This window comes from Cynara cardunculus (assembly GCF_001531365.2).
Source record: "Cynara cardunculus var. scolymus isolate 2C chromosome LG 15, CcrdV1, whole genome shotgun sequence".
In the NCBI taxonomy this organism is placed as follows: domain Eukaryota; kingdom Viridiplantae; phylum Streptophyta; class Magnoliopsida; order Asterales; family Asteraceae; genus Cynara; species Cynara cardunculus.
The window spans coordinates 5809163-5834911 of NC_037542.1; the positions used below are offsets into that span (position 1 = coordinate 5809163).

The 25749-nt window shown below is 33.5% G+C and overlaps 1 protein-coding gene across 2 annotated transcripts; it reads left to right on the plus strand.

Annotated features, from left to right (window-relative positions):
• The first annotated feature begins 16416 nt into the window (after positions 1–16416).
• Positions 16417–22899, plus strand: LOC112528012 (protein FLX-like 3). 2 transcript variants are annotated; one of them, XM_025138896.1, is made up of 4 exons: positions 16417–16475; positions 21417–21952; positions 22230–22363; positions 22617–22899. In XM_025138896.1, exons 2-4 carry the CDS (start codon positions 21444–21446, stop codon positions 22748–22750), a joined length of 777 nt encoding a protein of 258 aa, XP_024994664.1. In that variant the 5' UTR covers positions 16417–16475; positions 21417–21443; the 3' UTR covers positions 22751–22899. The 2 variants fall into 2 exon arrangements, with proteins under 2 accessions (XP_024994664.1, XP_024994665.1); XM_025138897.1 differs by having other exon boundaries at positions 16422–16475; positions 21426–21952.
• The last annotated feature ends 2850 nt before the right edge of the window (positions 22900–25749 follow it).

Here is a 25749-nt window from a genome sequence, read left to right on the forward strand (position 1 = left end):
ATATATATATATATATATATATATGTAGAGAGAGAGAGGTTGGTTATTATACAACCTTTGACATTTGTGCAACCAATACAACTCAATCTCAACCGTCCATTTCATTTGATTAATATGTGATTTCATAGAAGTTTTGATTGTTTCCTAATATAATGTATCGATCATAATTAATGGTCGATACCTTATATATGTGGTTCATTAATTATGATCGATACCTTATATTAGGAAACAATCAAAACTTCTATGAAATCACATATTAATCAAATGAAATGGACGGTTGAGATTGAATTGTATTGGTTGCACAAATGTCAAGGGTTGTATAATAACCAACCTATAATAGATGAGTGAAAGTAAGATAAAGATAATTGATGGTCCCTGTGTTTTTGGTAAGCAATTGGAGGTAACGTAATAATATGTGGAATCCCATATTAATTACCTTTCAAAAGAGCTTTTAAGGAGAGAAAGGGTTTCAACATATATAGAGAATAGTTGGTCCAAGTGTAGCTAAAGTGGGACTCTAGCATGCCTCCTTAACGGTAACGGCTATGAAAGTACAAAGGGCTCCAAAGTGTGGAGTTCTTATACTGGTAGACATTGACTCTAATACCATGCAAGAATATATGATACTTCAGATTACTCTCCAAAAGAGTTATTCAGTAGATATGGGTGGTTTCAAAGAATAATTGGTCTAAGTCTAGTCGATTATGAGACTCTAACAGGTTATTGAAGGTCCATGAATTTTTAAGCCATTAGATAAAAAAATCAACCCATTGAATGGTCTAGAAGTATTATCATCAATCTCACAATACATTCCGTTTGGTTTGCAGGAATGAAATGGATCTGGGAGGATTTGGATTCAAACTCATTCCAATCCCGTTTATTGGATTGTTGAGATTTGAAATCCTATAAGTTAATTGAAATCCTACAAATATAAGATTTTGAAATCCTTAGGCGGTGCTCGGGATTTCATGAGATTTTGTAGGATTGTATGAAATAAGTTTTTAAAAAATATTAAAAACATTTGTTTTGTAATAATCGATTAATAAAAATGTAATTTAATTATTTATAAATAATGAAATCCAATTCCATTTCAAATCCTACAAATCAAACACACCAATGATTTCAAATTCATTCCAATTTAAATCCCTCCAAATTCAAATCCTTCAAAAACAATCATGCAAACCAAACAGACTGTTAATTTTAGCAGATCGTGTGATTTATTTTATGTAAACCAACATGCATTATTATTGGAAAATTGAGAAGTTGCAATATTATATTAAAACTTAAATTTGAGTTTTAGTGGGTTATAATATTGGAGAGCAAAAATCTTAACAGTACGAGACAACTCGCGAGTTACTCGATATCGACTCGGTCAACACTCGGCTCGAACTCGATATATTAATGAGTCGAGTTAAGCTACCCAATAGTCGATTCGAAAAGCTCGTGAGATACTCGATTATTTTATATATACTTAGTTTTAAAATATAATAAGTTTTTATGATAAAATTTATAAAATATAAATAATAAAAATGACTTATATTTTTAGATATTTAAACAAAATTATGTATTTTTTTAATTATAAAAATTAATCAATTATTTTTTTATTAAAATCACAATTAAAAAAAGACAATGAAAAAACTATAAAAATGTTAGTGAAATTGTTCCACATTGTAAGAGAGATGGTAAAGGAAATGAGAAAATATGCTATAAAAAAAAGACGGGGTGAATGAAATTTATAACTGTCTTTTTTATGATGAAGTTTGAAGTTGATCCCCTTAGTTTTATAAAAACTAAAAGAATACCTTTAAGTTTTAAAATTTATAAGAGAAAGATCTAAAATTTCAATGAGTGAGCTTAGTTCGAGCCTGATTTAAGTTCGAGTTCAAGCTTGATTCGAGTTGTAGTTCGAGCTTGATTTGAGCTTAGTCGGAGCTTGATTCGAGCTTAGTTCGAGCTTGAGAAATAGTTATTAAGTTCGAGTCGAGCTTGAGATATAATTATTGAGTCAAGTTCGAGCTTGAAAATTGGGTTTTGAGTTCGAATCAAGTATAATGATACTCGAGATCGACTCGCATCATTTTCACCCCTATATATAAGGTATATGAAAGTATATATATATATAATATATACACACATATATGAGGATAAATATGACGAGGTGATGTATATCCAGAGAACAAAATCTTGGCTAAAATCTGGGAGACTTTTGACAGATTTGTTGTAGAGGTCATGGGCTTGATTGTGACCCTCTCAACTCTCAGTGAATGGAGTTTGACCCGGTATTAAACAATAACATCCTCCTCTTCCTTTCATTTCATTCACTTACTATCCTTTAATTTATTTGTCATTAAAATGGTTATTTTAAAAAAAAAAGTGTATCCAATTAAAAATAATTGATTATAATCGAACATGATTATCTAAAACAAAATGAATCGGTTAATTCTTGAATGATATTCTAAATAGAATCAACCAAACCAGGCCATTTGCCATCCAATGATTATTTCAATTACTCATTCGGTTACTTATTCAATTTATTTTTGATGACGTTTAATTATCAAATTATTGTCCACTAAAAGTGAAACCATGATACTTGTCCACTTTCTTAATGTTTATGAAAGATATAAGGCGTTATTTAATAACTAAATTTATAAAGATATTTAATAGCTAATTAAATTTGTAAAATGGATAGTTGGAAAGCAAATTTTATTTGGCGTGAAGCATGGGTTGAATAAATTAATCTTAACTTTTTTGTAATATGACGTGAATGTTTAAAATTTTTTTTGAATTGAATTAAACTAAAACATTATGTGAATCTGATTCAATCTAATCCAATTAACATTTGATGATCGTATAAATGGACCTACCCTTGGCTCAGGGTAAGCCTAGGACCCCTTCCTTCTCAAACTCAACCTTTTTGATTTTTTTTTCTTTTAGTTACATAGCCCAACTATAAGCCACATAGATCCCTGAACTTTAAGGTGGTATTTGGTTTGTAGATTCTAAAGGAATTTGATGGAATTGGAATGTTGAATTTCATTGACCAAAATTCATTCTCTCGTTTGGTTCATTCTTTTTCACGAAAGAAATCTTCAAAATCTTACAACTTCTACAAATAAAGGAATTTAACATTTCTTAGCAACTACATGGTATTTTGATAGAATGAAATTCTTTATTTTCATAATACCAAATATGTCTTTAACCCAATACTCTAATCTCATAAAACCCAATATGACCATTGCCGATCACCTTCGACCACCGTCGATCTGAATCATCGCCGACCACCACCATCTGAACCATCGCCAACCACCATCGATCTGAACCACCACTGATCTGATCCATCGTCGATCAGAACCTCCACCGATCACCATCATCTAAACCATCATGGACCACCACCGATCTGAACCACTATCGAAACGCCATCTCAACCACCATAACCACCATTGACCTGAACAACCGCCAACTACTACCAATCTGAATCACCACCAACCACCGCCATCTAAACCACCCCAACCATCACCGATCTGAACAACCATCGATTTGATCCATCGCCAATATGAACCACCACCGATCTGAACCACATCCGATCAGCGCCACCTGAGGCACCACAGATCACCACCGATCTGAACCACCGCCGCCACCGTCCATCTGAACCACTGCGGACCACCATCGATTTGAACCACTGCCGACCACTGTCATCTGAACCACCACCGATCTGAACCACCGCCTACCACCATTGATTTAGTAACGTCGTTTGACTTATGTTTATATTTGGATTGTGTATTTTATATTGTTTTACATATTAAAAAATTATTTTATTAAAGTACTTTTAGTTTTCAAAAAATTAAAATTTTCAAAAAAAGACATTTTGATCATTTACCAATATTTCATTCAAATTTCAAAACTACATTCTGTGAACCAAAAAGACAGATTCCAATTTCTTAACAAATTCTATTCCAATGTTTGTCAACCAAACAGGTGGTCAAATCTGACAACATTTCATTTCAAATCTTTTAAAGTCAAATTCCTTTAACAGATTCTATTTTATCCAAAAACATTTTGTGACGACCTAAGATTCATTCCACGTGTTGCAACTTTAATTTGTTAAATTTATTATATATTTTATAAATACCTTTTAGAGAATTGTCATGAGAAATTTTATAAATGTATATTAAATTAAATATTTGGGATCGATTTATTAAAAGTAATTTATATGTTGCTTTAAAATGTTTTGTTATATGTATTGAGTAAAAAAGAAATTGTTATAATATTATTTTCTAGTAAACATGATTTGATGGAAGGTTTATGCATTTCTAATGTCTTATAAATCGATGATTACTAGACAAGTTAACAAAGACGGAACCCAAATGTACTGGATCAACAATAAGGGAGGGACCCAAAAGAATTTTATACTTAAAACCTTAACGAACTGGAGGTGATTCACTCTATCTAAAAAGAAATCCCAGGGGCCAAGGCCCCTACAGGCCCTAATGGCCATCCGCCCCTGCAAGGTAATTGTAAGAAAGTTTATTGTTGAATTTGTCGGTTTACTACTTTTATCAAGTAGTTGTATCTGTTCAATTCTGGATCGATAACTTCTATTGATATAATATATTTATATGTCTACATAATTATATTCAAAAGGACCATCCTATGCCTTCACCCCTAGATGACCGTCCAATCCGATCTATGGCATACCAATGGGAATATGCAACAGACGAATCGAACGTATCCAATTATCCATTGGATTATATCTGTTGACAAAATTCAATATTCAAAAGATGATTAGATCAGTTCAATTCTCCTCATATCTAATAGTGTCAACAAATGAACAAATCTAGGAAAATTTGGAAGAAGGCTATAATAATATATCGAAAATTTAGGGGCCGTTTACCAAATGCTTACCCATGTAAGCCCATACCAAGTCACATTACCTCATTGGATGAAGATGGTAAGGACCAAGAATCTTACCCGGTAAGAGCGAGACAAAGAGCAAGAGTCTTACCTGGTAAGTGAGGACGACGACTCTTACTATGGTAAGCGCTTACCGGGTAAATTGTTTTATACGATGTCGTTTTGGTGGACTAAAATTTTATCCGCTTAGTAAATAATATTGTTAAGTTTTACCGATAAGTACTTACTAGATAAGTGTTTAGTAAACGGCCCCTTAATTCGATTTGATTTGAATCGACACACAAAATAAAACTCAGCACGAGATTTGATCAAAGAAAATTCAGCATGAGATAGCAGTTAATTGACAGGTTTGCTGGCTTCTTAATTGCATGACAAAGAATTTAATTCACAAATTGTTTCTCATGATAATTAAATACGACCATTAAATGAATTTGTGGATAAAATAAATGCAATAAATATTTGAATATTTATGTTTTTCTTGAGCATATTTTTTTATAAAAATATTATTGTCAACTATTTTCTAACATATTTAATTAGAAATACATAAAAAAATTATTTACATAATTTCATGCATAAATTTAATGTAATAAGTAGCGATGTGAAAATGTGTTGGTAGCGCGTTACAAAAATAACTTTATACTTATAAAATTGAATATGGGACCACGCACTATTGAAACTTTACCATCAGATTATCGATGACATCTTACCTATGAATTAATGGTAGAAGTAAGTACAAATGGATTGTCAACAACCTTGTTTACCAATGGAAATGTTCGTCAATAGTGTGGTTGTTGGGAATCCATCGGTGAACTGATTGCTTACTAGAAATATCTATGGAAACTTTTTGAGCCTTATGATTTAGCAGCACTTTTATCGTTGGCTCAAGGTATCAGGAACAATAGATAGAAAGTTTAACTGCTAGATAAGACACAACAGTATACCCCTTTGCTTTATTTCGAACCGTCCCTTTCAATGATTTTAGATTCCTCCCATAATAATACATCCGTCAATATTGCAATTGATCATCAAAAACAGCTTTTGCACGCCAAATGTATTCAATACGGTCCTTGGAATTAAAGAATCTTAGAAGAATTGTTTCAACTTCCAAGGTTTCAACAATACATTTTTTCCACTGGAGCCAAGTCATTACTACATCAAACCCTTTAGCATATTGTTTGAAAGAATGTGCATAACTCTTTCGCATCCTATATGAGGTTTGGTATCATTTTTTTATTAACCTGGATATCCAACCCGCTATGCGAGCCGATTAGGGTGACCTCCTGCTTTGCAGATATCCCGGAGTCACCGCATTTGAACCTCCGTGGCCACAAGGGGATTTTTATTTCTCCTTGGATTTGAACTTGGGACCTCCTATTACTTTTGACCTTTGGAGCCAAGAGGTTTGGTATCATTCCTTACAAGGCAAGAGGAAACGATTATTGCAAACATACATGTCAAACACGAATTTTGAAACTATAAAAGCTACCACGCTCAATTAAGGTTTACACATCCCTCTGTATTTGAAGCATACCCGTAGGAAATTTTTTACTTGTTCTAACCATTACATAGTTTCCGTACTTACGATTTGGACAAAATATATGATGCTTTTTGTTTCATAATTGTATAGCCTATCTTGAAAGAAGACAAATCTAGTCAACCACAATAACTTTTCTACATTCTAATATTACCTTGATATCTTTTTTTTAGTGTCGATGATGGTTTTAAAGAGATTCTTGAAAATATTTTTCTCAATGCCCATTACATCTAGGTTGTACTAGATTAACAAAGTACATCAATATAGCAGTTGTACACAAATTCTGTAAATAGATTACAGAGGAATTGGTTATGTAAATAACAAAAGGGCAAGTGTTTGGGTGCATTTAGTCCAACTTGGACGATTAAATTGTAGATGTCAATTTTACATTCAAAATCAATGGTTAAGAGGGAGAAGCGGGGAGTTGAGAGATAGAAGATTCTCATTTCAGATAATTGTCACCTGTAAATTCTTACATAGAACAATAGATGAGAGGAGGAGAAACAAGTAAATTTAATAGGAGTTTTGGGAGTCAAGTTCTTCAAATTCAAGGTAAGAATTCTTTAGATTCCTTATGGCATCATATCATGTTTAGTAGCATTATATTCAAAATGGGGTCATGATGTAGGTTGAAATTAAGTCAAGATCGATAAAATTTAATTTTATACTCACGTGGTGAAAACTGAACTAAAACTAAAAATTAGGGCATGAATTGGTGTTATAATGGTAAACTAACTGTTGACATGAGTTAATATACTTGAGATAGTGATTGAAGGAAAAAACAAGGAATAAAAACGAGTTAGAAATAAGTTTAGATAGAAATTGATGAATGTTGGGTGAAGCAGATGCACCAGGTCTTATATGCAACCTAGGAAAGTGAGCTTAGAGTTGCCGCAAGAGGTCGCATAGAGGGTTAAGCGAGGCTACGAAGGAAACTCCCCAAAGGTGCTTGAACCCAAGCTCGAAGATTGCTGAAGGAGGTCGTGTTGGAGGATATCAATGTAGCTGGAGGAAGTCACACCAGAAGGTCTCCATGAATAAGGCTTAGGACACCAAGTCACATAAGTCAGGTCACATAGGCCTCTAACTTGACCAACCTTGACCAAGTTTGAATTTAGATGACCAAGGTTGACTGATGTTGATCCAATTTGACTAATTGATCCCTTTGAACCAAATATATCATAATGTTGGACACAAATAACTGATTGGAGATGGAATATAATTTTGACTTTGGGCCAAGTCGATTTGACCACAGTTGACTTTTGATGACTTGTTGGCAAAATGAGACATTAATTGAACTTTATGGTGTACATAATATAGGTCACTAATAAGAAGCTATTAATAACCGATCTACACTCTCAGGCAAGTCTTAAAATGCTTTTTATTAGATGCATACATGTATATTGATTATCTGGAGAATATATGTGATTTGGTGAACACATGATACTATACATGATACAAATTTGGTGCAAATACATTTATTGAGCAATTTATGGTACTATGCATGGTTTATGTTTTTATGAGCTTTTAAATCACATTAACATGTTAAATGACAAGTTGTTGGTTTCTTTATACATTATGGTTTTTATTATGTGTACGAGATTACAGTTGGGACTATAGTAACGCAAACAAGCTGTAGAAGAGATTGACCACATGTGGTTCGTTCTTAACTGAAACAAAATAAAAGGAGACTATATAGTAACATGATACCCCTACCGTACCAGGTGTTTATATGAGATCTAATTGAACCAAATGTTTTCGAATACCATGATGTATGATTATATGATGACATCAAATGTATGTGTGTGATTTGGAATGTATATTTATATGCATGTAAACCATGACCTCCTAGGGTTTTAAAGCTGACTAATAGCTAGCATCTCAAAAGGAGGAGTATTGGTTTTAGATAATGCAAGGGTAAGGTTTAAAATATTTAACGTAATATGTAATTATTATGTCACGCATTATGCTTATGACTTTGATTGGTTTATGTAACCTCGCTCGATATGGGATTGGCTAAGGATTGGAGCGTCATTATTAATGATGTTCTATGTTAAGTCTTCTACTGCAGGGGTGGTGTTTTATTTTGCATTATGGTTAGCACTATGAAGTTTAAATGATTTGAATGTATATTTCGGAAAGTATTATGTTACATATTCTAGGATGGAAATGAAGGCGTTACAACAACTCCTAGAAGATCCTTTGTTTTATGATCATGGAATTATCTCAAAACAATTGAGTCTTTTACTTTTTGTCTGTATGGAACTCTGCAATTAACAATTGGGAGGCAACAAGTTTCCTCCTAGCTTTTCAGCATCGGTCAACTTCGATGGAGGACTATATGACCGAACAATTCGATCTCTAATTCTTGTCCTATCATGCTAGAATGTATGTGGTTTAGGTATATGTTTTTATAACAGTCAAAGTACCATAATTTTCCTTCATTTCTTTTCCCATATTTGATGATTCTTGTTTTGAACATGTGAGGGTAGTTTGGTAATTTCTATTCGTATTGACTTATATAAATAGGTGTCTTGTATCTCATTTGAGCAAGTCATACAATTAGTTTCTCTCGTTTTTCATAATAGGACGTAACAGTATGATAACACCAATTTAGGGATTTGTTTCGTCGACTGTTCTTGTAATTACATTCTTCGCACACTCGATAGTTGGTCAAGGAAGAATTATCCTTATAGAATAACATCAGTGTTTTTTAATGTTTCAATGTTTTTTGTTTCGGGAGACGAAATTTATTCAATATCTTTTTACGGTATAGAAGTTCTCGCATGTAGTTTTCCATCGTCGAGTAACATATCTTTAAAGATGGAAGTACTCGATTTATGCCCTCCATAAATACACGTCATTATGGCTTCCAATTTTTGCATACACTTTCATTTACCAGTTGTTTTACATTTTCAGAACAATTAAAGTTTCCCTAATTCATGTCAGGGGAGTTTCACATTAATTCGGAATCTGCTAATTGATAACTTTGTTAATTACTTTAAGAATTAAGATAACGATAGATGTCTCAAATGCAAACAACAACTTAGCATCAATGCTAGGACCACTTAAGTCTCGGATGTAAACATTTGGAACTTGTACATCGTGTCGCTCAATATTTGGTTATCGTATCGCTTTCCATGATCTCTATCATATGTTTCAATTGATATTGGGAACCTTAGGTGTTGACGAGTCTAATGTCAATTTTCCTTGATATTGCATCAACCAAGTGAAGCAGATAATGATCATGTTTCGGCAATAATGATTGTTGTATTAATATTGTAACTGTTTCCTTATACCAGATTAACCATTTATAAAAAAAATTGACACATAAAATATAGATGCTAAATTCATAAATATATTATTAGTCTAGTGTTATAATGATTTTTTAATATATATTAATTAAGTTTTTATTTATTTAAAATTTATTTTCTTATAATAGTAAAAATATATAATATTAATTAATATACTAAAATTAATAAAAATATAAATACACAATTACACTAATAACATTTCTTAATACAAACGTATGTACATCTATATAATTTAAATTCAAATATATTGATTTATACAAAGAAAAAATAAGAATGAAATAAATTAAAAGTAGTGGACCCTTAAAGAAGACTCACAAACCCGATATTGTTTTTGTCATAGATCATGCATAATGACAAGTCACAAACAATGGTTATGTTTTCGCATTTTAATGCAATCAGAATGAGTTTTACAAAACTTAGGAGCCATTAACATTTTGAACCGTCATTGGTAACATTAAAGAAAAGGCTTTAATAATGGATTTTTCTATTGGTATCTCCTACAATTTTTTCAGTGACCAGGTCTGTTGATGATGTCTTTTTCTGAGGGATTACCGACGAAATTTTGCCTTGGTGAAGACCTCTTTATTTTATAGTGTAGGGGTATGTTCATTATCCGTTGGGTGGTGTGCGTTAGTTCATTTATTTTGTCTATTATAGTTTTGAGGAATCAGTCGTATTTCAAGGCATATGTGTATACTTTTGTGAGCTTGACGAAAACCTCTAAGATAAAAAAGTAAACAAATGCGGTGCCTGATTGGTTTGAGCTTGGTTCTAAAGATCAAAAGTACCAGGAGGTCCCAGGTTCAAATCGAAGGAGGAATAAAAATCCCCTTGTGACCACGAAGGTTCAAATGCGGTGACTCCAGGCTATCTGCAAAGCAGATGGTCGCCCTGTGATTAGTCAGCTCGCATGGGTTGGATATCCAGGATAATCAAAAAAGAAAGTAAACGAAAATCCATGCATGCCGTCTTTAACAAGCAATAAAAAAGCAATATACCAAGTGTTGATCCATAGGGATAGGAAGTCAAAGACTTTCAAAAGTCAAACTAAAAGGTTAGTTTTTGATGGTGAATTCAAGAAAACGTTTGTGGAGTGCGGTTATAACTATGGATGTCTAAATAAGCTAAAAGAGCAATGGTGTGGCATTAGTGAAGGCTTAGAAATGGAATAAGGTGGAAATGAGATTATATCATCAAAACAATGTCATAGTATTAATCTGATCGTAATAACTTGCCTTATCCAATCTCTGATTTCTATGCGGTACTCTCCTTAAATAAACTTAGCTAGACACTTATCCATAAAATAACTCTCAAGTCCCTATACAAAGATGAAGTATGGCATGGCACATACTTTATCTTTGTGAAATCAAGTGACAATCTCTTTGTAACTAAGCAACTCTCTCAAATATGCCTTCATATCATCCAAGTTGATGTGTTCAAGATGGTTTATTTCTAAGTCTGCCACACCATAACACCTTTAACAATGATCAACCTGTCTTCAGTTGCTTATTTGACATCAAAAAGTCAACATTCCTCTCAGAAGGTGTTCTAAAAGTGACGTTTCCCCCAATGCTACTGATAGCACCAACGTCAAGCCTCAAACATCTATAGATCTGACGCTAGTGGGACTTGATATACATGCCAACAAGATAAAGTATTAGGCTTATGTCTAATGAGCTCAAACAGTTAGACTTACAATTATAAAGTGATAGCGGTGAAAGATGTAGATGAATGATGTTACCCATAATAGTAATGGTTGTACATAAAGTTGCATCTTGTCCAATATGTCCCTTCGATGATTCATCCCCCCTTCCTACGGGTTCCTCAGACCTACATAATATACACAAGTAACATCTTTTGATGACATAAAAGACCTTTTTCCATAAGGAGTGGTGGGAATACAAAAGTATTGCCACATGTCGAAGTTTTCTTTGACTTTAGTGCACATTCATTCATGGCGTCACCTCAAGTCCCCCAATATTTTTAGTGTCTACCCCAAAGAGTACCACCTCAAGGATTTATGAATATTAATGCCCACATATTTTCTAGATAACTGCCACCTCAAGACTCTCATTCGACCTTTAGTGTCTACTTACTAGAAATTGAGATATGTATAACTATAGGCTACTTGATAACACACAGCTTCTAACCCTCATGCATAAACATCACAATACAACAAATTCATGAAACATAAAGATTTCACATAGTTCTAATAAGTAAAACCCATTATACAATGCTTCTATCAAGTGTTCTACACCCCCAAAATATACAAGGTTGATATAAAGTGGCCACTCATAATAACCTGTCTATATGTACATTTATTTTCCAACAAATCCCAATATATGAATTGCTCTAACTCTTCAAAATGCATCGTACTCCCCTTTCTTTTTATAGAAAGACCTTCTTTTTAGTTTTATGGCACAACAACGATGAGATCAAGAGAAATCAGCTAGCAATCCCCATCTTACTGTTTAGGTCAAATACACCCATAGTATTAAGGTTTGACATGTATATAGTTTGATAAAATTAGGATGAACTCACTTGCTAGGCTATTAGAGAGAACCTAGAAAACCAAGCAAAGTAGCCCGAGATCTTTAGAGGTGAACTTGAAGCTTGAATCATCTTGATTCCTTGGATTAAATCTCCCAAGATCCTTGAAAATTTGCTCTTAATGATGCACCGAACAAATTTAATAAAGAGAGAGAAAGGGGAAGTACAGATGGAATAAATGGAGAAGAAATAAGATCAAAATCGGATTAATAGGCACCCAAAAGCTGCGCTTCGGTCTCGCTCGCTATCTCAAGTAGTCAAGTCACGCCACAAGTCGTGTGTTCCGCAGTGTTATTCCAACAGTTAGTTACATGACCTGGGCAGCGACCTATGTTGCATGCCAGGTCGTAGGAAGGCCAAAACTACACAAAAACCCCTGTTTCTTTGAACTTTAAACAATCCTTAAGCTTTATAACACATTGATCAATAAAAATACATAATTACACATGCCAAAAAGGAATAACTGAATAAACGAAAGCATCTAAAATAGATGAAAAATACAAGAGGTTGATGAATTTGTAAACAAAGTATACTTCTATTCATGCCATTTTCTCTGTTAGTTGCATACCATACATAAAAATATCAAATTCGATGATTTCAATTATCTTATGGTTAAAATCGACAAGATTGTCATGACTTTTTCATGCATTTTACAGGACACCTTTAATATGTTGAAAACCATATATTCATTGTCTATAACTAAGTTTCCTTCAGCTTAAATGGTTGTTGTGTCACAAGTCGTTTTTTCCTTACATCGACATGATATATGTTCAAAGTTTCAGATGATCAAGTTCTCAATAAGGAATAGAACAAACAAAAGCAAATCTAGCGATGACGATAGTTGTATATGACAAGCGTAGGTAAAATTAGAATGAATAAATTTTAATGCAACATAAAATTAGTAAAATTACCTTATAGCCAAAAATTATTGAGGAGAGATGAAAAGAGTTGTACCATGATATGAGAAATAATAAATTGAACAAAATCCGTACATTATGCCTTGTCCTCAACCAAGATGCGATGGTGGTTGTACGGTCAAGTTTCACACGGTCAAAATACATTGAGCGACCTTCACTTTTCATCGAATGGTTTATACCAGGAAGCGAATATAAGAAGGAAGTACCATACATCTCATCTACAATAGTTACATCACGCTTATGAATGATGTCGTTACTAATTTTCCTTCTAACAGATATTGTTTGTGAAACATGTTTGACCACACCAATAACATCTTAAACTCATAATTACACAAAAACCCATGTTTGGCACAAGGTGAATAGACAAAATGAAGGAGAAGTTGAAACCTATGAACATCTTACCAAAAGCTCAATGACCAACAGGGACAAAGTTGAAATTTCTTTCAGGTATAAGCATGGATCTGTTACTGGCCTCAGCAGTTTGAGGATATTGATTTTTAGTCTTTTCATAATCATTTCGACAGTTCTGAATTGCTTGTTAGTCACTTTAGTGTTCCTTTATATATATATATATATATATATATATATATATATATATATATATATGACACCACCTCAATTTCAAATTTATCAAAAAACTTTCTTGTGGCCTCGTTCAACATGGGTGCTTGCATTTGAATACCCCAAAAAGTAGTGACTCAGTAATGTCTTAATTTCTCTCAACCACTACGTAAAGTGCTCCAACGATGTTGGTAAAAATGAAATTTTGTACACTTACATCTTCATCAGTTAACTCCAAAATAAAAGCACACCCTTATCCCTACATATTCTTGTATGTATGTAAGTTATCGTTGCTTGCCAGTAAGACAATGATAGTCTAATAAGATTGATGACGAAAGTAGTGACTGAGGTTTCCTTGTCATTCTCATTTTAGTAGAGGGTGCCATACTATAGTCAAAAGCAAATAACAAATTCATGTTATAAGATTAACATGTAAAATAAAAGTTGGAATCATCGAGAACAATCTTAGTGGCACTATAGAATTAAACCAAAATCATATATGCATATGCATACATGATAAAATTCAAATTGTGAATAAGCTCCTGATGTAATGAAAAATAAAAATGCATGGTGGCTGGAGATGCTCCATTGATTCGTAATCAAACGGGCAAGGTGCTCTTTGTCATTCTACATAACATGGCATAATTTGTGGTGTACAGATGTTGGAGGCTACTGTGCTAGAAATGTTATGGTGCAAAGATTGATGATGAGGAAACTTTGTGCACATGTCCAACAACTATTTGTGCATGGTATTTTGAACCAGGTAAACCATATTTCTCTTTAACGATCAACAAATTAGTATGGTTGCTACATGCTGTATATCGATTTGTTGATTGCTTCAAGGAAATATGGTTGGAAGGAAATGAAGGATTAGGAGGATAGGGTTGAATACGTGGGTGGTTAATAGCTTTATCAGCTATACATGACGCTGATATTAGTATATCTTTTAAAATCCAACACTTAACTATTTAAGACATTTTATATATAGCATCGATAAATGTACAATTACATTTTCCAGAGAGACCATTATCACGAAACAAGGGCACCTTCACTTAATATCACGCTCTTAAGAAAACTGATTGTTTTTACTGTATCCCAACCCTAGATATACACACAACTAATTAATTGTCACAAATTGTTTTGACCCCTAGACTATGTTTAACCACAATCTGGACAACCCAGACTGTGATTGAAAATAAAAACAAAAGGTAAATTAATTGCGGCAATCTCCTTTGTATCACCATTCAAACCCAGATCCTGAACTTTTATTATTTTTAATTGGACTGATATATGACAAAAGTTGATTGGTTAAATTTATATTTTTATAAGATAAAACTTATCTGATTAAGAACTTGACTGTAACAAAAAGATTTAAAGTTAAAAAAAATATACAAAAATTTATATTTTTCAATTCTATACAAATAGAGTCCAATATTAACATATTTTCATCTCAATACTCTCATTATCTTGTAAATTCCAAAACTTTCGGTTTCTTTCAATTTGTAACTTGTTTTATTTATTTTCAAAAATTGTATGGTAGGTTTTTATTACCATAATTACGTTTTGAAATATGTAATGGTTCGTCTAATTTATTTTGTATACTTCAAAATTAATAAAATAATAATTGTATATGATAAAAAATTATATAAAATTTTTACAAAAAATATTTAAGTTGGAATGGATCACCGATGAAAGATAAAAAAGTGATATTGGATTGAAATTGAAGATTATGTGGATGGAAAAAAATTCTAATTAAATAAGATTATGTTGAAGATTTGTGATCATGAATGTTCAAATACGGGGACTCCAGATTAACTACAAAACAGGTTGTCACCTTGTGATTAGTCAACACGTATAACAACTCTTTTTTAATAAAGTGTTTATCAACTTATGTGGTATTAGATCGAAGTTTTATAAAAAAAGCGTTTAGATTAGTTTATGACGGTACCAAAACATAATAAGCTGATAAGTATTTTCTTTTTCTTCCATCAAAACATTAAAAACTCCTTATTACTTATATCGTATCAAAATAAGTTAGTAAGTTAAAAAAAAGTAACTTATCAAAACCTCCTGACAAACCGATACAAATATTTTTTTTTCATCCAGACACTAAAAACTCTTTATTACCAGTACCAAATAAGTTGATGAATACTTTAAATAAGCAATTCGAAAACACCCTTACCTTTTAATACTTTATTTAAAAGAAATTATAAAATAAGTGCATGAAGTAAGGGGTTGTTTACCCTAATGCTTACCCGGTAAATGTTATCTATAGGAGTCAACACTATAATTTACCTTGATTCGCAAGATTTTAGTATATTAAAACGTATCGAATGCAACGATTTACCGGGTAAGCACTTACCTGGGTATGAGTCGTCATCTTCACTTACCGGGTAAGACTATACATTATTTTCATCGCTCTTACCCCGTAAGATTCTTGACACTTGTCATGTTCATCCGATAAAGAAATTTATCCGATAAGCAGTTACCAAACAAAACCCCTAAATGTTAAAAAAGAAGGCTTTGAAGGCTTATTAGTCCAGTTCCTTAATAAGCCCATACAAATAATTGAAATAAATAAAAGAAAAAACCATTTAACCAATTCCTCTTGTAAGCTACCGTACGTCGTGTAGGGTTTCTTTGGGTGAGTTCTCCATCCCTCCTTCAAATCCTTCGAGTTTTTTCAAGGTAAAATTCTTTTGTTAGGTGCTACTATGTGTTATACTTTCCTTCAATTATACAATCGAACTTGCGAACCCACACTCTTGATACGTCTGAAACGCTGTTTTCTTCGTCAGCACCGAAAAGAATTGAAATTGGAGTTTGTGTTTGTGTTGTATTTTGAAGCAATTTGTTGGATCTCTCTTTGATTGACCAATGTGTGATATTCGGAATCCTCATTACTAATGGTATCAAAGTGATCTCTGGAGATTCTGCCCTTCGAAAAGGAACATCGGCTCTAACAATCTCGTCTCCGTCTACTAAAGCGACCGGAAATGTTTCTTTTTTATGGTATTACTCGTGATCGAATTTCCAATTGTTTAGTTTTGGATCATTGGTCAATGTATGCACTCAGGAAAGTTGTTTCTTGACATTAGATTGTTACCGATGATGCATTTCTATGGTGATTCCAGCTCAAGATTAAGTGATGATTAGTGATTGTTTTGTTAAAGTTTAGGTTTTATTTTTGAATTGTAGAGACTGGAACTGGTAGGACTAGGAATAGGGCAAAGACTAGGGCTGTATTAAAGCTTGGAAGCGACTAGGAGGGTTAAACACGGTTAGCAGAGTCGTTTAACAAGATTATGACAACTGAATGAAGTGTGTCAGTCACTTCTAAGTACCGGTTTAAATGAGTTTTTTTAATTGTTGTTGCGTTTTTCTTATTTGAACTCGGGGTTTATGATTAAACAAGGACGTTTTGAGCATATGTAAATTGTAAAGGAAGATGTAGAACATTACTCTATGTTGCAAGGATATAGATAGAAGAAACGGTACATAGTATGTTCTCTTCATGGGTTTAAGGATTCTAAAAAATTGAGGGTACAACACACCTATGTATGTATGTGATATACCAGTTAGAAACTACAGACAAGTGATGTTTTACGTTTCATAATGTTAGGCAATAAGGAAAACCCATAAGAGGAAGTTGGAAGTTGCAAAAATGAGGATGCTATGTGGTCGAACCATGTGAGACAGGATACAGAATGTGGTCTTCTGGCCAGAGTTGGGAGTTGCACCTATCGTAGTTAAATTGAGAGATGGGAGATTGTGATGATTTGGACATGTTTGTGGTAGACAGACGTTAACACTGGTGAGGAGGGTAGAAAGTATGATTGTTTAGGGGGCTTGGAGGATCGGCAGGCTAAGGAGGATGTGGGATGAGTAGCTGAGGTTGGACATGGCGGCTTTAGACATTTCCGAGGAGTCAAGGACATGACTTTTGATAGGAGTTATTGGAGGTCCAAGACTAGTGTAACAGATTGTGTAGAAGGTGAGACGGAAGTGGGGTTGAAGATAGGTAGAGGGATGTTTAGCTTGTTGTCCTGTCCCAATATGTTCCTATGCTTTCTCCAACTTGTGTAACCTTTGTTTCCTGTTTACTATTTAATATAGTCTTGGCTCTTCTTTTCAAATGCCATGCCTTAGTTTTTGGTCCCTAGCTCCTCCCTATTTTTCAACTTCTTTCAAACTTATTGAAGCACTCATTTTTTCACCAAAACTTTTTTGCAGGCATTTTTCACAATCCAGGGGTTTTCACGAAAACAACTGCTCTACTCTTTGGGGTAGAGGACATGCCTTTATACATCCCATTCCTCATATCCTATTTTCAAGTGGGACATTGGGTTTATTTGGTTTGATTTTTTATAAAGAAATCGAAAACTCACGGATTAAAGAAAGAAATCATTTCACAGTTCATACATTAAATATGTAAGATAAGCATACACTAAATTGTCAAAAACTTTTACTTTACTTTTATTTCGTATGGCCATGTTAACATATTGGTCCAAACCATGAAAAGATAACTTCTTGTGTCATCTTGCTTTTTTCTCTTTCACAGTCATAAAACATATGTTTTTTTAGCCTTTGTTTCTAATTTTTAAAAATTGTGGAGTGGTAAAAAGGCCAAATTGCCCCATATCCTAATTCTGGCATCCCTATGAATTTGTGGTTAGTAGTTCAAGGATATGGTCAACGCCACCTGACCATGGTGCTGAAGAACTACACTCTGTAAGTAGCTGATACGGGATTCGGAAATGGGCAGAAGAAGCACAGTTGCTTCTTGGACACTGCGATTTGCTCTAGTAGAATAGAAAAGAGGCTTGTAGCTATTTATTTGCCACACAGAGAGAGAGAGAGAGAGAGAGAGAGAGAGTAGGGAGAGCTAAATGTTGGATCTTAACACGGGTATAACCTATTGGCTTCGCTAGCATGGTTGTCTACTGAAGACATAGAAAATAGTTTTTGTGTATATGATTTGCACAAAAATATATTGGGATAGCAAAGAGATATCGAGCAATTATTGCAACAAATGGAACAATTGTGATGGATCACTTAATTGTATACAAGTTACATGCCATGATTCATGGATGTTCCATTTTGATGAGTCAAACTCAGGGCAAAAGTCTCAGAATCAGAAAAGCTTTATTATCATAAATAGGTCCAAGAGTGGCATCCAGTTTGTTCATACTTCTCAAGTCATTTATTGATGAGAGTCTTGAGACAATGCCTTTTGGAGTTTTTATTCTTGTTGAAGCATAACCAAAATGTTAACAGAGAATCCGTGGGATTGACTTTCTTGTTTAACAGTATAGAGTACAGACTACAGAGCACAATGAATGGAATTATGATGTTAGGATGATTTGAATGGTTCTGAGTGAAGGTTTCTGCAGTTGAGCAAAACATACTTAGCGCACACAAATAAATCTGAAATGGTGCCGAAAGGAGACCAAAGAAGTGAGAATTACTTCCAGTTGGTTTGGACTCGTATAAAGTAGAAATGTAGATATGATTTCTTGAGCTGCGACCCCTTTTGTGAGGAGGCACCCCTTCCCGTTTCGGCTACCACAATAGTATATTCCATCGCGCCCCTTTCCTTAGAAGCCCATTTACTCCAAAATTTACATCGGAAATAATCTGGCAAAAGGCATTTACATAAATTAGCATCAGTATTTGGATTTTAAGTAGAACCAATTAAGATGGATATGTTTTCTTGACATTTACATAAATTAGAAAGCGTATGCACAAGATTTAAGTAATTGGGATAACGGGTGAGTTTTTTCTTATACGAGCATGTTGGTCCCGTTAGGGTCTACAAGATGTGTATAACAGTTTGTAGAAGGGGGGATGAATACAAACACAGTATTTTCAAATTTAAAATATATATTGATAAGAGAAGATTAATACAGATTTTACAAGATTGTTTGCGGAAAGATAAAGTAAGAAAAACCTATTTAAACAATCTAAAGTTTACACACTTAATCTTAGCAAATAAGAAAAGATTTGTTGTTAAAGAAATAGAAGAAAGTAAGTTCTGTCTGGGAGAGAACTTTTTTAGACTACAATGAAAGGGATTCTAACTTGCTTTTGAAGATGAGCGTATTTGTTCTTAGATGTGTGTTCTTTTACTTAAGCGCAAGAAAGCTTAGTGTAAGGTTTTGTTGTAAGTGTATCTCTGCATGGAGATGGAACACATCTATTTATACCTGTTGCATTAAATGCACATTTAATGCATCATGGTAGGGTTAGAATGCGTGTCAAACCTTAAGAGGAAGGTTTGCCCTTTGCTACAGTGAATAGTACAAAAGCCTATTCATGAGCAGACATCCTTTCACAAAGTTGGTGGGTAATAGAGTCAACTAGTCGGCTGCGTACCGTACTAACTTTTAGAAAGGGTTCGGGTTTGTCCTTTGTGTGTATAAGGACAGGACAACAACAATCGTGCGTAACAAGCTTCTTTTGATCGTTGAATGCTAGAATAACCTAGAGGTCTCTTCAACATTTGCCGAGGCTTGAGCAGTCTTCACACATATGTAGATAGGTTTGTAGTCACTGAATACCGCTTCAGATCATGTACTCGTTAGTTTCTAATCTTCAGTTTCAATCTTCGATTTTCGTTGAAGGTTCTTTAGTGTAAGTGTTGTCTTCTTGAAGTATCGTTGTTTCTGATTGGATTTACAATACAAATTCTTCAGCGATCGCTGAACAGACTCAATGATGATCGCGGGAACTGAAAAACAGAAACATAAATTCTTCGCATAAGGAAAAAAGAGATTATCATCAAATCATTGAGAGAGAGGATCAACAGAACATATGCACAATCCATGTTCACATTTCACTAGTTTTCTACTATAACTTAACTTGTTTATGTTTTCCAATTGATAAATTCTTAAAACAATGAGTTAATTATTTTTCTCTATATAGGTTTGTCAATGGTTTCATGATTATATCAACCTCAAACTTGATGTATGATGATTACCATACCAATGTTGCAAGGATTAAAAACTTGCATTTTCTTCAAGTAACTATGTACCTCAAAGGGAGAATTTTCACTGTGATTGGGTATTTAAGTGTCTTGATTGTTGCCATTGTGTGGCACATATCTCTTTTACGAGCCTAGTTCCAGAGTTACAATTGTTATCACACCTGTTGTTTTCCACTGTTTTGAATTGTCAATGCTGATTCCATGTTCTCTAATTTCTTCTTCCTATGTCTGTTATGTTCTGGAACTACTATGGGGATTTGAATTTGGCTCATGATATTATAACGTGTTATACGAACATACTGAATCACAATTTTCTCTTAAATCCAAAACATGTAAGAAACAACAAATAATGTAGAATATGTTGTCACTTGTCACAATTATTATCTTTTTCAACAGAAACAACAAATAATATAGAATTTTAAAGAGTTAATGAATTATGGAGGTTTAGATCCTTGTCCTACATCTACAGCATTCCAGATAGTTCAAATCCTTTAAACAAAAGGTTTCTGGAGTATCAACCAATACAAATTTGAGTTTAATCAGTCAAGAAAATCGTTCCAGTGAACAATGAAAATTGATTAATGTACTTCATTTTTTGTTTGCTTACTTCACAGCTTGAATCTATTTTCATGCTTTTATAGTAGATTTTGTAGGTATCCCAGATTATCCGAATGTCTGGAAGGAATCGTATGCCTCGAGGTCCCCGTGATGGCCCAATGCCTGTTGTGCACCGAGGACCCGGGCCCCTCCCTCCTCACCCTGCCGCTCTTGAAGAGGAACTTGAACTCCAACATCGAGATATACAACGGATTGTGGCTGAAAATGGACATGTGGTTGAAGAAAATGTTATTCTTCAGAGGGAATTGACTGCGATCAAAGACGAGATTCATAGACTCGCTCAAATCATTCCCAAATTACATGCCGACAAAGAAGCAAGGGCCCGGGATTTAATTGACCGAGGAATGAAGCTTGAGGCTGAGCTTCGTGAGACCGAACCTCTGAGGGTGGATGTGGGTCAGTTAAGAGCTGAAGCTCAGAAACTGAACTCAGTGAGGCAAGAATTATCGAATCAAGTTCAGAATCTCACCAAGGATACCAGTAGATTGAAGGCTGAAAATGAGCAGGTGGTGGCTGTTAAGGCTGATATTGATGGAATGAGGAAAGACCTTGGGGAGATGAGGTACGAGTTTGATTCTACTTATCTTGATTATTAATCAGGAAATTTGAGCATGATTCACCGTGGAATGATATGGCAACAGGGCTGGAAATATATTAGATGATGACCAGCCCCTTGTTGATTGGTGCTTTTTCACGAAAACTGTAGGGGAAAAAAGAAAAAAACACTTGGTGTTACAAAAAAGCACTCGTATGTCATTCTTGATAAAACCGTACTTTTTTTTATAGTTGTTCCCCGATTGAAATTTTTTATTGATCCACCTCTGATTGACGATATGTAGGAGAGATTATGAAATGATGAAGAAAGCGAATGAGGAACACATGATTCAGAAGGAAGCAATGGAAAAGAATCTTATTTCAATGGCTCGTGAAATAGAGAAGCTTCGAGGGGAGCAAATGAGAACACGTGGCCTTGGTACGTCATCCTTCTATGCACACACACACACACACACTATATGTAATATTGTTCCTACATCTCATGAAGATTGCATACCCGAGACCCCACTTCGGGGTGGGATATATGGGTTTATGATTGCTGGGTTAATGATTGCAACCGTCTTAAAAGCCCTTGGGGGGGGGGGGGGAATTCAAGATATTGAAAGCATGCTGAAATGAAGATGGTATTAAATGCGATTTAAGTATTGATATTTTGAATGTATGAAATCCAGGTGGTGGGGGATATGGAATGTTAAATGGAAGCCCTGATATGAGGTATCCAGGTAGTGGATATGGTGATGTATACGGTGGTGGTGGTGGTGGTTGGGGATCTTACGACCACCACCGAGGACCTCCACGCCATTAACATCCTCTGCTCGGACATAGGGGTGTAAAAGTATCTCCTTTGGGTTAAGCTGATGTGTGTAAAGATGGGATCTTTATGTATGTTTCTGTTTGCTGTAAAAGCATCTTGGCTTCACATCTCATGTTATATGATGAGTTTTCTTTCTGCTATTTGCAAATGGGATGCATTTCTCGATTAATCTTAATCTTAATCTTAATCTTAATCTTAATCTTAATCTTAATCTTATGGGTTTTGAAGCTAACAGTCATACAAACCATTCAAGAGACCTTGAGATGATGTGGACCCTATTCATGACCAGTGCATTCATATCAGTTGTTTAAAAGTTCTTGAATTCATAGCACCTTTTACACTCTATATGTTATATATATATATATATATATATATATATATATATATATAACATATATGAAGTTTAAGGTCCAGAAAAGATAGAACAGGACGGTTGTTGTTTGGTGTTTAGTGTTTGGTAAGATAGAATCGGACATGACATAATAGATAAAAAGACCAACTTATCGTTAATGAGTTGTTTATGTATTTTTATTAATTATGTAATTTATTAAGTTATAATATAATATAACATTTAGGAAGATTTTGTCAAGTTGATTAGAATGACACCAAAATAAAAAGTTTATGTAGTTTCCAATTTTTATTTTGTACCTTTTCTATATTATTTTTTTACTATTAATATTTAATAAATTATATAAATTAATCAAAGGGTTGGGTTCATGTGAGACCAATATGTTTTCGTGAGACTACATTTTTACACTTGAAACTTCACAACAAAACGTTGTGAAGGAAAAAAAAAAATTTGAACCTTCATGGTAGAAACGTTGTAAAGATTACCTTCATAGTGTTTTATTATAAAGTTTTGAGTGTAAAAAGATGGTCTCATGAAAACATGTTGGTCTCATATCATCTCAAGTCTTAATGAAAATATAGAAATTGTATCAAAATAATATTTTCAGAATAGTAACGTGAAAGTTTAAAGTGCATAAATTATAATAAATAAAATTTAAAAAATGAATAAAATGTAAAGAGGAAGGTGTATTTGATATTTTAGAAAGAAAATTAAGTTTTATTTTGAGATTTATATAGGTAAAATATAAGTTTATATCACTTTATTCCCACTTTTTCTATGGGGTAAGAGGAGAACATGCATGTTTCATTTTGTTCCTATCTGTTTTACATAAAAATCATGTCAAACATGAAATAGTGATTTTTGTTTCATTCTAACATTTCATGTCTAATGTACTAAACACATTCTTAAGGACTTTTAGGAGTTTTCGAATATCAAACATCTAAAATCGAGATCAAATCGTATTTTTGCAAAGTGTAGGGTCCCAATGGTAGATTCTAAAAACTCAAAAAGTAATTGTAAATTTGAGCTAAATAGTCTTTCAAAATATTAGGGACAAATTGGCTAGCAATTAATTATGTTTAAATAAAATAAAGTTAAAATAGAACATATAAATAAAATTATTAATTTTTTAAAAAAAGTTGGAGATTCATATAAATATAAATATAAAACTATGATTGAAATTATGAATTATGCTGCCTACGAGTTATTTAAATATCTAATGTACATATATTATTTAAGAATTTAATAATTATATTAAATTCATAGTATAAAGAAAACTTCTGGTTATTGAGTTGGGTTGGGGTTTAAATAACTTTAACCCAATTTCAACCCAGTATCTACAATTTGAAGTATCTACAACTCGATTAATTATAATAATAATAATAATAGAATCCGGCGGATTATTGGTTGTATATTCCGCTGGAAACAAAAAATTTCATGAAAAACCAACGGTTAATTTTATAAAAAAACATTAATTTTATAAATTTACCGGCATACTTAACCGCCGGTATTGATCTGCTTTTTTACCTACCCTAAACAAACTCAAATCGAAGCCAAAGGGCCTTTGGCCTAGCGGTATCATAGCCCTTGGCCTTCTAGGAGGTCAGGGGTTCAAATCTCACCATAGGTGAGAAGAGTGTGTGAGTTTATTTATTGCATTTGCCGTATATAAATATTATATACTTCAAAAAAAAAAAAAAAAAACAAACTCAGATCGATCTCTTACACATACAAAACAGAGCCATCATCGACCCTCATTATTTCCTCCATCAACCCTCATTGTTTCTCCATAGTCGTCGACTCTCCCCTCACCGGCGCCTTCCCCTCCCGTGGCCTCTCCCTTTCTTTCTCGCATACTCACCGGAGGAGAACTCCTCACTAGCGGCGATCTTCTCAGCCTCATCGAGCGACCTCACTCCTCATTTTCTCTCTTTCCCAAATTTATATATGTATATGTAAATATATGTATGTATATGTGAATTAACGTATGTATATATGAATTTATGTATGTGTATGTAAATTTATGTACGTATATATGAATTTATGTATATGTATGTATATATGAATTTATGTACGTATATTTGAATTTATGAATGTATATGTCAATTTATGTATGTATATGTGAATTTACATATGTATATGCAAATTTACAAATGTATATGTGAATTTATGAATGTATATGTGAATTTATGTGTGAATGTATATGTGAATTTGTGTGTGTATGTATGTATGTATGTATGTATGTATGTATGTATGTATGTATGTATGTATGTATGTATAGAAATTAGTGAATGTATATATGTATTTGGATATATTTTGTTGGCACCTGTTATGTATGTAATTGTTGTTTGAAATGTAATTCTATGAACTCTTTTTTTGCACCTATGTATGTATGTAATTGTTGCGTAAATTGTCATTTGTTATATGCAAATATGATCTTGGAGTACATTATAGGATAATTTAGTTTTTAATATATATTCTATGTATGGGTATTTATGGGTTGGGTTGATTGGGTTGAAGATATTTGAACAACCCAATCCAATGTTTACGGTTTGAAAAATCTTAACCCAACCAAACCCAAACGAAAGTACAACCCAACCCAACCCAACCCAAACCGTACAGGTTTGTCGGATTGATACTT